The sequence below is a fragment of the Alligator mississippiensis genome, chromosome 11 (genome assembly GCF_030867095.1).
Source record: "Alligator mississippiensis isolate rAllMis1 chromosome 11, rAllMis1, whole genome shotgun sequence".
Lineage (NCBI taxonomy): Eukaryota > Metazoa > Chordata > Crocodylia > Alligatoridae > Alligator > Alligator mississippiensis.
The window spans coordinates 3343261-3355742 of NC_081834.1; the positions used below are offsets into that span (position 1 = coordinate 3343261).

The window sequence follows — 12482 nt, forward strand, 5'->3', positions numbered from 1 at the left end:
AGGTCCTTCATGGCAATCTGAAATAGCATGTGCTTGCCCAAACAACTGCAATGTTCCTCGAGTTTAATTTCTCAGGACTCTGCTACCTCCTGGAAATGCCAAACGCGCCCGAGCGCAGAGCATTTCCCTGCCCGCGGTTCTAGGCGAGGGAGCGTCTGGGTAACGAGGCCTCGTCCCACATCTCACCTAGAAGCACCGAGCCCTGCAAAGCGTCAGCAGCTGGAGACCATCTTTCTGCTCCTGCCGGTCACAGCTGGAGGGGGACGGGATGGAGGATGCATTCCTGCGGCTCTATCTCACTCCCAGATTGCTGCCTGCTGTCAAGCCTCACGCTCAGTTTTCAGGACTGGCCAGGTTCACTCTTCTCCTGGAGGAACCACGAGGAGCTTGCACTCAGGAGGTTGCACAGTCATTATTATCTAGGCCGTTAAGACCCACGGCTTTCTGCCTGGGTGGCACAGGCTCCTGCTAACCCAGCCCAGGCATGCCGGGTGCCTTATGTCAGCTCCGATATTGGTGTGCGCTGTGCAGGAGTCTGCAGCTATTGCAGAGATCGTTTATGAGAGAGGGTGATGGCACTTGTCACTTGAAAAACACCGTTCAGCATCAGTACTGGGCCTTTTCTCTCGTGTGCTGCATTACAGAAAGGCAGCACCTCCCGGGGTTTGCACACAGCAGACTTTGGTGGGAGGATGGATTGCTAAACGGGACTTCAAAACAATATATGCATTTTCTCAAAAGGCAATTTTTTTCAATTTGCAAAGTCAGGTCTACCCTTGAGTTCCTACTTCCCGTCTAGTGCAGCGTCTGCAACGGTGCTTCTGCTGGAATCTGCAAAAAAACACCGATATACAGCAAATCCAATACTGGCGTGGCCAGGACAGGTCTTGCCGAAAAGAAAACCTAACAACAGCTACTGTGTGGAGTTAATGAAAATAGTGATGCCGGTTCAAAAGCTGTGGTTAGACCAGGCTCTGATGGCTTGTCCTAAGCCACCACAAGTCCTCCTCCTTCATATCCCCTGCTCAGTATAGGTTGCAAGGGATCTAATTCTTTCATGCTGCATGGAAAAAATATCAGGCTCTGTATCCTGCTTAAAAAAATAAACCACAGGGAAAGGACAGGAGCAAGAGGCAGGATGTGATGCTAAGCTTGATATTGAAATTGTGGACTCCTAAATATCTTCTAAGCCAGGGGGGCTGAACTCATCCAGCTCCCCAAGTGTTTTGTGCTGGTGGAGCAGGCCACCCCTGCTCTAAGCATCTCGCTAGACTCCACCATAGCCACACACCCATTGCATTTGCTTCCCATCCCAGTCGAGCAAAATACCATCTTCGGTATGCAACATCTCCCCTTTTTCAGCTCACAGGGAAAAGACCTGAGTCTCCAGATCACGGCTGGGCCCCACGTGTCTGGTTAGCACCCGTGTGCTGTCCCACAGCCCACCCCCTCCTCCATGGTGTGAGGTGTGTGGTTTGATCAGCCTTGGATGTTTTCCCTGCCCTTCCTGGTTATTCATGCTGGGCTGGGGCCAGAAGGAAAGCAGCCTTTCCCCCTTCAAAATGTTTTTGTTCTGACCTGTTTGACAATGGCCCCTAACCAGCTTCCTTTAGGAAGAGTTTAGGAGGAGTAATAAGTAAAACTGGATAAATGAAGAGAGCAGCATGGGGAAGAGGAGAAGGCATTGGCAGCTTAGCATCCCAATCCCGCATCAGAAACACTCAACTAGAGCCAAGAAAGAATGGGAGAAGACAGCAAGGATCTAAAAGCTTTCCCCCTAGTTCACATCCAATGTTAAAGGTACCCGCATAGGAGCCCTTTTGCACCCTCTCTCCTCCACCACATCCAACGCCCACTGGGTTCACCCCCGAGAGCTGTACACACATGGGCAAGACCAATGTTACATGCAAAGGACATGTTTCCTCCTGGCATGTCCAAGCCTGAGTCAAACCCCGCTCTCCAGCAACTGCGTGATGTGGCCCTGAGTCAACACGTTGTGTCGGTCACAGCTTCTGTGTTACGGCCACTGATGATGGCTTAGGATGTTACAATGGGCACAGATGGTCCCTTTATTGTGCGCTGGTCCTTGTAGGTTAAATTACAAGGCTGGCAGGTTTTTGCTTCTTGGAAGAAGAATCAGCACAGCTTGAGGCATTTAGCACAGCAGCATTTCCCCTGCAGCAGTCCTAGGGGAGGGAGGTGAGGGGCAGAACCCTTTCCTTGCATTTTCCTTAAAGGATGTTCTCAGGCTGCCGAACAAACCTCCCCTCCCTCAGTACATATTTTAGTGCAAGAAAAACCAGCACTGAAGTTCCTCCCATTCGCTATATTTGATCCCAATATTTTGACGCTCTTCAATAGCAGCTGAGCTCAGACGCCAAGAGACGGCTTTGGTGCGAGTGTAAACCAGTGGTTTTCAATCTGTGGTCTGCGGATCTCTGGGACTCCACAGACTCTGTCTAAGGGGTCCGTGGAAGATGACTTGGGCCAACCAAAAGTATGAGAAGATCCACACTTACAAATCCAAGGGGTTTTTGCACCTCCATTTGCAATTTTTTTAGGGGTCCACAGCTGAAAAAATTCTAAATTAACTTTTCTGGCATACTCACCACCATCGGCAACTCATTGTAGAGGGTCACAGCCTTCTTCCCAGTTTACACCCACACGTGAGACTTTGTGCTACGAAACAGGACAATGCACCTAGCCCCTCCTAAATCAAATATGGCCATATCTGCAATATGGCTATAATATGGCCCCCTAAATAGGATCGTATCTGTAATGGAAGAGCACAAAAAGCAACCCACGCCCCTTTTTCCATGATGGGGAGATGTGAGAGGGGGAGAGGTTTTCAGGTGTAAACTAGTGACAGGGTCAGCTCTGCTAGATTTTGGGAGAGCAGGTTGGGGTGAGGACTGGGGGAAGGGAATCGAGAAAGAAAGGGGATATGGGAGGGACAGAAAATTTGAACCCAAAAGTCCTTCCGGAGCCCTGGATTTGATCGAATGCAATCTTCAAAGCTGATTCAAAATAATCTAAACGACAGCTTGCAAACTGGAATCCCTCCCCATTTTTAAGGTTTCTTTGCATTTTTTAATATTTTTCAGAGCAAAGGTTTCGGTTGCTCAGAAATGACCGGAAAGCACTGATTTGGTGAAACTGGAAACTTTCCATGAGGATATATCAGTTGGTACAAATTTCCAAGTAACAGGTTTCCCTGGCTCTCTGGGCTTCCAGGCTGCTGGCTTCTTCGCTGCTACGAGGCTGCGGTACGACCGAACCGGGGTACGCTGTACATTAGCCCTAAGCTAGAGGCCACCTCAAGCCCACATCCACTGACTGTCTACATTGCAAATTCCCAACCCAACCCCTGGTGCCAGGGCAGCTCAATCCCAGAAGCTCTGCTGATGTTCAGGGTCTGATATACAGCCTCCTCCTTGCCATCCCCGTCTGCAGTGTGTTTGAGACTCACCCAAGCCCAGCAAACTACAGCAAAGAAGTTATTGCTTGCAAACTACAAGCCTACAAGTCCACCAGCATCTATCCCACAATCCTTTGTACCTCACTTCCAGTCCTTCTGCACCCTGCTTGCCATCTCTACTGCCCATATATAAAGCCCACTTCATAAAACAGTGACGAGTAGTGCTGTTTCCTACATGGGCTCTTCTCAAGGACCAGGAAGCAAACAGTGTACTGCTTTGCTATGGGGGCCACCGAGCGAGACCGAGATGGGGAGGGGGCAACTCATGAAACAGGGACTCGTCAGAAGCGGGTTTCATTTCAGAAACACCATAATTTTGGGTGCATCTGGGGCTTCCAGAATTAAGCACTGCAGATTTGCAGGGGGGAGGGTGGTGGAGGGAGGCATTCTGGAGGCCTGTCCCAGTTCAGAGCAAACGTTTTCCCAAAAACTCGAAATAGGATGGACCCAGCCAGCTCCAGGTAACCTTGCAAGGTTCATGCAACATGAAGATGAACAGTCATACGCCCTGAATACAAGGAAAGCCACAAGCCACTAACATTAACTTGCCCATAAGGCAACTATAGCATGTGCTAGCTTCCCAAGCCTCATCCGAACAAATTTAGCCGTCTTGCGATAAAGTGTGACCTAAAGAGTTACAGGCCCTGGGATGTGGGCAAGTGAGTGGAGACTGTCACTACTGCTCTGCCTCAACATTTGCATGAAAAAGGAAAATCTAGAAGCTGAAAAACAGGAAGTTTTCCTCTTGAGTTACATCACAAAGGAATAACAGTTTACCGGCCCATTGCAATTTGGAGCCCAGACAAACAAACATCCCCTGACATTGTCCGCTACAAAAGACACTGGAAGCAAAAGGGGAACATATGCTTCAGATTCAGGCTAAGGAACAAGCAGAGAGGGGGCAGTTCGATTTTTACCGCTTCAAATTGAATTCACGTATAGTTTAAAGGAAGGTTTCGCCACTTCTATGACTTGTATCGGTTTCCTGTTGCTGCGTCTGCCAAAACCTTAATTCCCGACTCCCCCATGTCCTTGTGTTGAAATCCAAGCAGATGATGCTGCATGAACAAGGGGGTTTTTTGGCTTTTAATACACTTATGCAAATTGAGCAGAATAATTCCATTTGCCAGAGCTTTGTAACGAGAAGACCTGCAGCTACAAACCTCGTCCAGACAAAATAAGCGAAGCGCCACAAACACAGAAGATTATCCAGCCTTGTGGCTTTGAGAAAAAGGGGCAATGATTGGATGAAATGCTACCTGCAGCCACTTGCTTTAACACGCGTGGTAGTTTTGTACCTTCAAGCGGGGTTTAAATGCATTTTCGAACGGGTTTAAGATGTCTGAACTAGAGTAGGGCCTCCAAGAGACCATTAGGAAGAGATTTTATTTTTATCCTGCCCGTTAGTTAAGGATTCAAAGTCAAATCAGGTATTTAGCATGTGACTACAGATGTTCATCAGGCCAGTAAGAGATCCTTTCACAGGTGGGGGTCTACAGAAACCTCAGCTGGAGCAGACAGGCTGGCAGAGAGATCTCCATCAACCCTATGCCTTTTAAAGACAAGTTCAGCCAAATTCCTACCGACCCAGGCAGTCGATGGCAGGAGCAGGGACAGACAATTGCAGCAAAGGCAAGTCAGGCTCGCTGATTCCTGACCTACTGAAACCATTCCCAGTAAGTGCCACCCTGTACCGCTGGTCGCCGCATCGTGCCCGCTTATGTTTTTTGATCACAGGCCTCTGCGGCTGGACTTCTGCTCTTTGTCGAGCTTGATTGACTTGCAATTAAGCCTGGGGTCCATGTGTGGAACTGAAAAATATGAGTCAGTCTTCTAATCAAAGACAGGTTTTCATCCCCCCACTCCTAGTTAGTTGGAAGACGTAACTTCTGGAGGAGAAGGATGACAGCAGCTGTCACTAGCAAGCCACAAGCTGTAAAAAAGAATAATAATAAAGCTTACAGAATTTGACTTTTTACCCACAAGAACATCTGTTTGCAAAAGCAACTCTCCAAGGTATTCGCAACCCAGAGCCATCAACTTCCATGGCTACAAGCATTTGGGCTAACCAGAAATGTACCTAGCCCCCCAAGTTACCTAGACTCCAGCTAGAGGGATCTGTTGAGAAGAACAGTGTCAGCATCCCCGCGCTGTCTAAATGAGCCGGTCGTTTTTTGGCCGACAGCTCCAAAAGGTGTGGCTTCTTGAGCACCCGGCAGAGATGAAGTCCAGGGAAGTGTCTGGATTTCTTATGTCGGGGACAAGGCGAAGCTGCAACATCCGAGCTGCTTCTGCACCTGCTTCTAGTAAAAATAACAAGGATAACCACGGAGGTTGTTCTGCTACGTGCATCATTGCTACCTCTGCACCCATCGGGTCCGGTAGCCCTGGAGAAATTCTGCTGTAAACTGATCTGGATTTCTGTCCTGCACCCCGAACCAGCAACCTGTCTTACTTTAGTGGCAGTTCAATGCAAGTTCAACCACTAAAAAAGCCCCAGTTAATGCAACCTTCACTCCGTCACCTTCACGCCAGAGCAGGCTTCCTGCCAGGTACTGCAAAAAACCTGGTGTTTTAAAGCCACAAGTTTCCTTTAGACTTATTCCAGGGGAAAAGGCATTTCCCCGCTTGCATTGCACGCACTCATCAGCCTCAGCATTGTCTTCTGGCTCTTGCCCTGCAAATCATGTTGTCAGCACTTGGAGATCCACTCCCGCAATCCAGCCAGTTTAAAAGGAAAAGATGTCTAAGCCCTCACCACTGAGCAGAGTTTCCATGCTATTCCCCATCCACTCTCCAGCTACTGGTGTCCATCAAGAAATGAGAAATGACAGGCTTAAATCTCCCTCAATGACTGCTGCTAAACTACTTGGCCACGAGGGTGAACGCTCCTGTTTACACACGTACACACATCGGAAAGGGAAGAGCAGCAAGAGCTAACCAATGAAGGCACCAGGCAGTTTTTAAAGAATTCGCCCCCTCCGGGAGCAGCGTGACGGGCTTGGCGCCACATTATTCTTGGGCCCCTTCTTCCTAACTTTTATGAATATTCGGAGTAACCTTCCAGTCGTGGTGCAGAGTGAATCAGGAGAGAACCGACTGTGCCTTATTGCACGTGGAAAATTTGTAAACACTTCTCTCGCACGTCCATCTGAGGTCTTGCACAAGCACTCGATCCTCGCCGCGGCACCGCGAATCGGGCGAGTAACAATATCCGGCCTGAGAAGCCAGTAAACAGGCCGCACGATGAATGGGGCCCGGGCTCCAAGCGCCGTGCTAATCGTGCGGCCACATTCATCCCATCACTGACTCATGCAACTTCCGCTTATCACAAAGGTATTAAGATAGAGAACAGAGGCTCGATAGCCAGAGGTAAACAATTAAGCATTCATTAGGTGAACACGAGACGGAGCCTCAAAGCTCTTGCTTGAGACTCTGGACGGTGCCTCTTCCAGCCAGGGTCCCCTCTATTAGCTAGCTGCCCCGTAGTTACATTGGCCTCCATGCTTCGGCTCTTCCTCCGCGTCCACCGAAAAGGAAAAACCTGCGGAGAAGCCTTGAGCGTCGCCAATGTGTCCGTGCTGCCTTTCTACTACCCAAAAGCCAGTGGCTCACACAGCTGCCGTGGTTCAGGCACACCAGTTTCTGTAGCCAAGGGAGAGGAGGGGCTCGTGTCACATCCATCTGCCTTCCCCACCCCAGCCTGAATAACTATGCATAGCTGAGAGCCTTTGGCACGAGCCCAGAGCAGGACTCAAACTCCCACCACTAGAGCTGTAGCAAGATGCTCTCAGGCCCATGCCTTTCTGCTACAGACTCTAATTATGGTGCACTATCAAGCCTTTTGGCCTTTTTTAAAGTGACTTGGAAGGAAAGCACGCCCTAAAATACTTAATCGCGTTCAGCATGACCATTCTGCTCCTGGGGAAACGGTCTGGCACATCATGCACTTGCAGTAAGGAGGGGGTCTTAAAGGCAGATGTGCTCGGACTTGCTTTGAGCATTGCAGCAGACAGAGAAGGCTATCCCAAACTAGAGCCGCTGATCCGTGCTAATGCTCCACAATACAGACCTATTTCCCCGTAAACTACTCGGTGTAAGAGACTGCAAAACATGAATGCACCTTCCATGGATATGTATATGGCATCCATTCATCAGCGAGTGATGTGGATACCCAATGTACAGGTAGGATTTGTGTCGGGCAAAGGACATCAGAAGTCCCCATGCGAGGGCGGTTTCTTCACCTGCTCACCCTTTATTTTCAGCCCACCTCTGGGAGTTGCAAGCATGGTCTCACTTTGTCACCGTCCCTTTTACGCTCAGATGTGGGGCTCACCGAGGACAGACGCTGTCCCAACCCAACAGCATGAAGTGTTTTGCCAGTGGCACATGGCTGTCGTGACCCCCAGTGAATCTGGAATAACTTTGGGAAGGATGGTCGGCAGCTGGGGAGATAAATATGAGATTCTAGCCTTTTAAAACCTACCAACAGGTTGAACAAGAAAATTAGGTTAGGATGCATGCTGTCCTCCGTCTCGCTGACCGTGAGACAGCGTTCTGGGTGTGCGAGGCATCTAGTCCAGCTCTGCCCCAGTCTTAGCACGACCACGGCTACCAGACCATGTGAGCACCAGAGCAGCATATCCACAGCACGTGATCACAAGGTGGGAAGCTTTACCTCCCTGGGAATACGTTACATATAAGATGCATGAGCTGGAGTGCAGTTTGTAGCATTTGGGATTTGGCAGCCCCTCTGCATGGCGCGTGCCAGCTCAGGGAGGCGACAGGCAGCACAGCAACAGATAGGACAGGGAGCGGAAAGCAGAGCAGCAGATCAGCCAGGGGAAAGAGATGGGAGTGATACTCTGGGAGGGAGGCAGGGCTAATTTGTGTCACATCTGCCCAAAAGATTGGCCCTGCATTGTGTTAGGGTGTTGCATAAGTGAGCCTTGCTTAGGCAGCATCAGGGCGATCCCCCGATCTATACGGTCTATACTGCCTCGGTTATCCCATCAGCCGCTGCTCTATTGTGGGTACCAGAAAATATTGCACTTACCCCTCTGGCTCCCCACTCCAGATCCAGAACCAGCAAAGCAGATGCCGGTCTGGTGTCTCGCTCCAACCTCACCTCTCTCTTTTCAGTGCATTTCGGGGCTGAAACACTGTGTTTGGCCTGTTGTCTCGTTTGTATTTGCATCCCACGGCCTTCGAGGAGGGCCGGGGCCGGGGGAAGCGGAGCGAGAGAGGATTGACTAGCCGTCTCAGCAACTCCTGTTCCAACACGCTGCCCTCTTCCCTCCGCCAGCGCTGTTCCCTGGGAAGCGCCTGCCCCAAGACTATCACAATGATGATCGAGGTCCTGTCGAGAAAATGCTAAGCAACTATTGACCATTTCTGCGGTTGATTGAGAGCTACATTGAGGAAGCTTTCTAATGGCTTTCTGATGAACAAAGGAGCAAAAGATTTCTCGGAGCCAAGCATTCTCCTGGTAGGTTTCCAGTAAGTGAAAGATCCAATTCACAGATTTGTGGGGGGGCTGCAGCAAGCAGCTGGCTCCGTCACGTAGATCCTGCCGGCTGCCAGATTTCAGTAATTACACACTGACTAGGAAGATAGGAATCCATAATTCTACTACTTCAGACTCTCTGCTGGCTGCGTGGTGAATCCAGCTATTATTCACTCGATAAGATTGCCATCATCCTTAAAAAACAACAAAAAGAAATGCATTCTGCGTTGTCCACGCTACCAGGAGAAGAAAGCCTTCTGGTGACAAGCGGAGCGTCCGGAGACACCAGATTAATGTTGCATTGACTCCGAAATAAAACCCATGTAAAAATAAAGCCAGCTAGATAAGTTGCCTTTGAGGACAGCAAAAACACAAAGCTTCCATTTTGGGGTTTTTGCAGCTGTTTCTCAGGCCGTGATCCCAAGGGAGCTCGAACACCAGAAGCCAGAGACTAGCGGGTGTTCGTGCCATTTTGGGAAAGGGGCCCCTTTTTGGACGTCTTCACCGTGTCGTGAAGAAAAGCTCTCATTTTCATCTCGATACGCCGCTAAGTAAAGAGATCTTATTTCCTCCTTCCAGTTGTTGCAACACATCCCATCATATGATCTCTGCAGCCCTCATATGCTGCCAAAACTAGTCCAAAAAAACCTTAAACTACAGAGATGTGCTCTCCAGTGCTGCTGCTATGAATCCATCTCAAACAATTACTTATCTAGGAGCAAAGCCTGGGCAGCCAGCAGCCAGACCAAGTCATGCAAGAGCCGGTTAGAAACAACTATTCAGCAGCAATGCAGAATAGCCCGACTCAAGGTTAGCTTCATAATTCGGTTCTGCAGGATCTGACTGTGCCTAGGCAGCTCCTGGGACGACTCTTGCGACAGAGGATGCAACAGCAACCTATTACTGAAAACAATTCCCCGCTGCTCCCATTTCCGTAGGGGATGCTCCAGTGTAGATCAGGCTCCCGCTGCTGAAAAAGTCAGAGTCTCGACGACGCGTGAATGCGCTGCAGGGAGGGCTGGGCTGGGAGAAGGGGTTTTGAAGGGAGCGGGCTGGCAGCAGCGAGGACAATCGTGAATTGTTTGACGCTCGTTCAGCGTCGCATCGTGTGTGCCAACAGGACTCAAAGGGGGCAGGACAGATGCTAACGTCCATCACACTGGTGTAGCCTTATGTTTCCCCCTTGGGTTATTTTGGATTTGGGCAATCAAAGAGAATCTATAAATCTTAGAAAGATTCATAGAAAGGGCCATTACATTATCCAGTCTGAGCTCCTATTACAGGCCATCACGTTGCACCCATTTGTCCTGAGCCTGATCCCTTGTGTTTGCCTGAAGCCTCCTTTCCACAACGCACCCAGCCTGGGGGATGGAGGATCCAGCTCTCCCCCTGGCCAGCAATTAATCTCCCAGCCCGTTACATTTATTTTTTTAATCCAAATGTATCTGGCTGCAGCTTCCAGCCATTGAGTCTTACTATGCCTTTCTCTCCTAGCTGAACAGGAGCTTTGGTACGTTATTTTGTGTCTGTGAGGATACTTTCACACACTTTCCATCACCTCCCCGTCATCTTTTTGCCAGGCTAAGCTGGTATGTCCTCTAGCCCTCAAAGCATAGATTCATAGATTCATAGATGTTAGGGTCGGAAGGGACCAGAAAGCAGTTCTGATGCTCTCGTCTTCACCATCAGCGACATTTCAGACCCTTTTAAATATGCTTTCTGTTCAAAGCAAAGCATGCTGACACCACAGCATTGCAGTACACGCAGGGGAAAACCACTGCCCTCTCCCTCCGCCCCTGCTCAGCCATCCTCAGCCCTTCGTGCTGCGGTGTTTGCTGGGAGCTCAGGGTTTGGTGCAACCCATCAGTGACCCAGCACCTTTCCCAGACCCATTTCGTGGGTACGGCCTGCGTGCCTCGGGCCTGGACGTATGACTTTGCCATCATCTCTCCTGACCCCACGATCTAGATGGCTTTGCCTGGATGCCCTGCACCCATCACTCCTCCCTCTTCTGCCAGGCCGGGTGCCATTCACGTGTGCATCACCACCGAGCTTAGATTTACTTCTAGATCACGAGAAAAACATTAAATAGTATCAGGCCCAGTACAAACCATGTGGGACCTCTAGAAACACCCCCATGACGACTGTCATAAATCAGTTCTTAATATATTTAATGCGTGCTTTGCCGATATCATCTGCTGCTATTTTTTTACCCCGAATGCCTTACAGGACTTGCAGTGTTTATTACAGCTAGGCTGTAGCTGTAATGAATCTACTCCATTGTCCATAAAACCATGTTGCCTCCTCGTATCCTTCAGTTCCTTGTTAATCGCCGTCGTATGACTTTCTCCACTTTGCCCTCCACTCCTCTTGACCTGTATTTAACTAGATCACGAAGCAGAGAGGAGTCCTCCAGCAGATGTCATTCCCTGCACTGTACCCAGGTCCACTCTATATGCGTTTCATTTAATAATTCGATAATCTCTGACCAGGTTAGATTGCACTGAGTTTCTCTCTCTTCTCCGTTACTTACTGTGCTTGGCTCCTTTGGGTGACCATGATGTAAAGGGTAATTAAGACGTATCATGGACTTGCATTTCAGTTATTTTAAACTTAGTCACTGGAGTAAAAGGAGCAGGTATTATCTAGGCAGAGCACAGCTGGATGTGAATGATACTAATCCATCGATTGTAAGGTCAGAAGGGACCGGGGGATCATCACTTTTCCTGACCTCCTGTATAATATAGCCCAGAGGACTTCTCTGGATGAGGTCCTGGTTCACCAGAGTACAGTACACCTTTGTGGAAAGCATCTCATCTGGATTACAGTGTCCAAGGGGTTTGCTCTCCTGGCTAATTACCCTCATTCTTAAACATCTGCACCTTGTTTCTAACCAGAATGGGTCCAGTTTCACCTTTCAGCCCCTGGATCCTTTACCTGCTGAGTGAAAAAGCCTGGTAGCCCATTTCTCTTCCCCACACAGGTAGATATAAACTGCCCAAGACACCCTGGATAGTCCCTCTGATGGACTATTTTGCTCCTGGAGTCTGTCTCTGGAAAGCCTATTTACTTATTCTCCTGGCTCTTCTCTGAACCCTCTTCCAAATCCCCCCCACATCCTTGACTTATCAAACATCTGGACCACACACAGCACTCCAGTGGTGGCCGCACCTGTGTCAGGTGCAGATCTGCAGCCCCCTGCTCCTATTCAGTGTCCCTCTAGCAATACACCCTCTAGCAATATTAGCCTTCTTGGCTAAATTCACATCCAGCCAACTAACTGTTCACTATATAATCCCTCTAGTTCTTTCCCACCTCACTGATTTCCAGGAGCGAGTCCCTATTCTATAAGCATTACCTGGGCTCTTTAGATGGGGGGTCACTTTGAATCACTGAATCAGGAAATCACAGAAAAGGAGGGCTGGAAGGGAGCTCAGGAGGTCGCATCTCGCTCAACCCCCTGCTCCAAGCAGGACCATCCTTGACTACATCATCCCA

The 12482-nt window shown here is 49.4% G+C and overlaps 1 protein-coding gene and 1 long non-coding RNA gene across 2 annotated transcripts in view; both read right to left on the minus strand.

Moving 5' to 3' along the window:
* CORO2B (coronin 2B) overlaps positions 1–9474 on the minus strand; it is a 107344-nt gene extending 97870 nt beyond the window's left edge. The window contains exon 1 of the mRNA XM_019477686.2: positions 8535–9474. Coding sequence (XP_019333231.1) covers positions 8535–8870 — 336 coding nt within the window. The 5' untranslated portion in view covers positions 8871–9474. The remainder of the gene's footprint in view (positions 1–8534) is intronic.
* Positions 4202–8524, minus strand: LOC109280677 (uncharacterized). The gene is made up of 2 exons (XR_002087081.2): positions 5576–8524; positions 4202–5411 (listed from the first exon to the last, which is right to left on the minus strand). It is a non-coding gene; the product is annotated as an uncharacterized LOC109280677 (long non-coding RNA).
* Positions 9475–12482: the final 3008 nt, after the last annotated feature.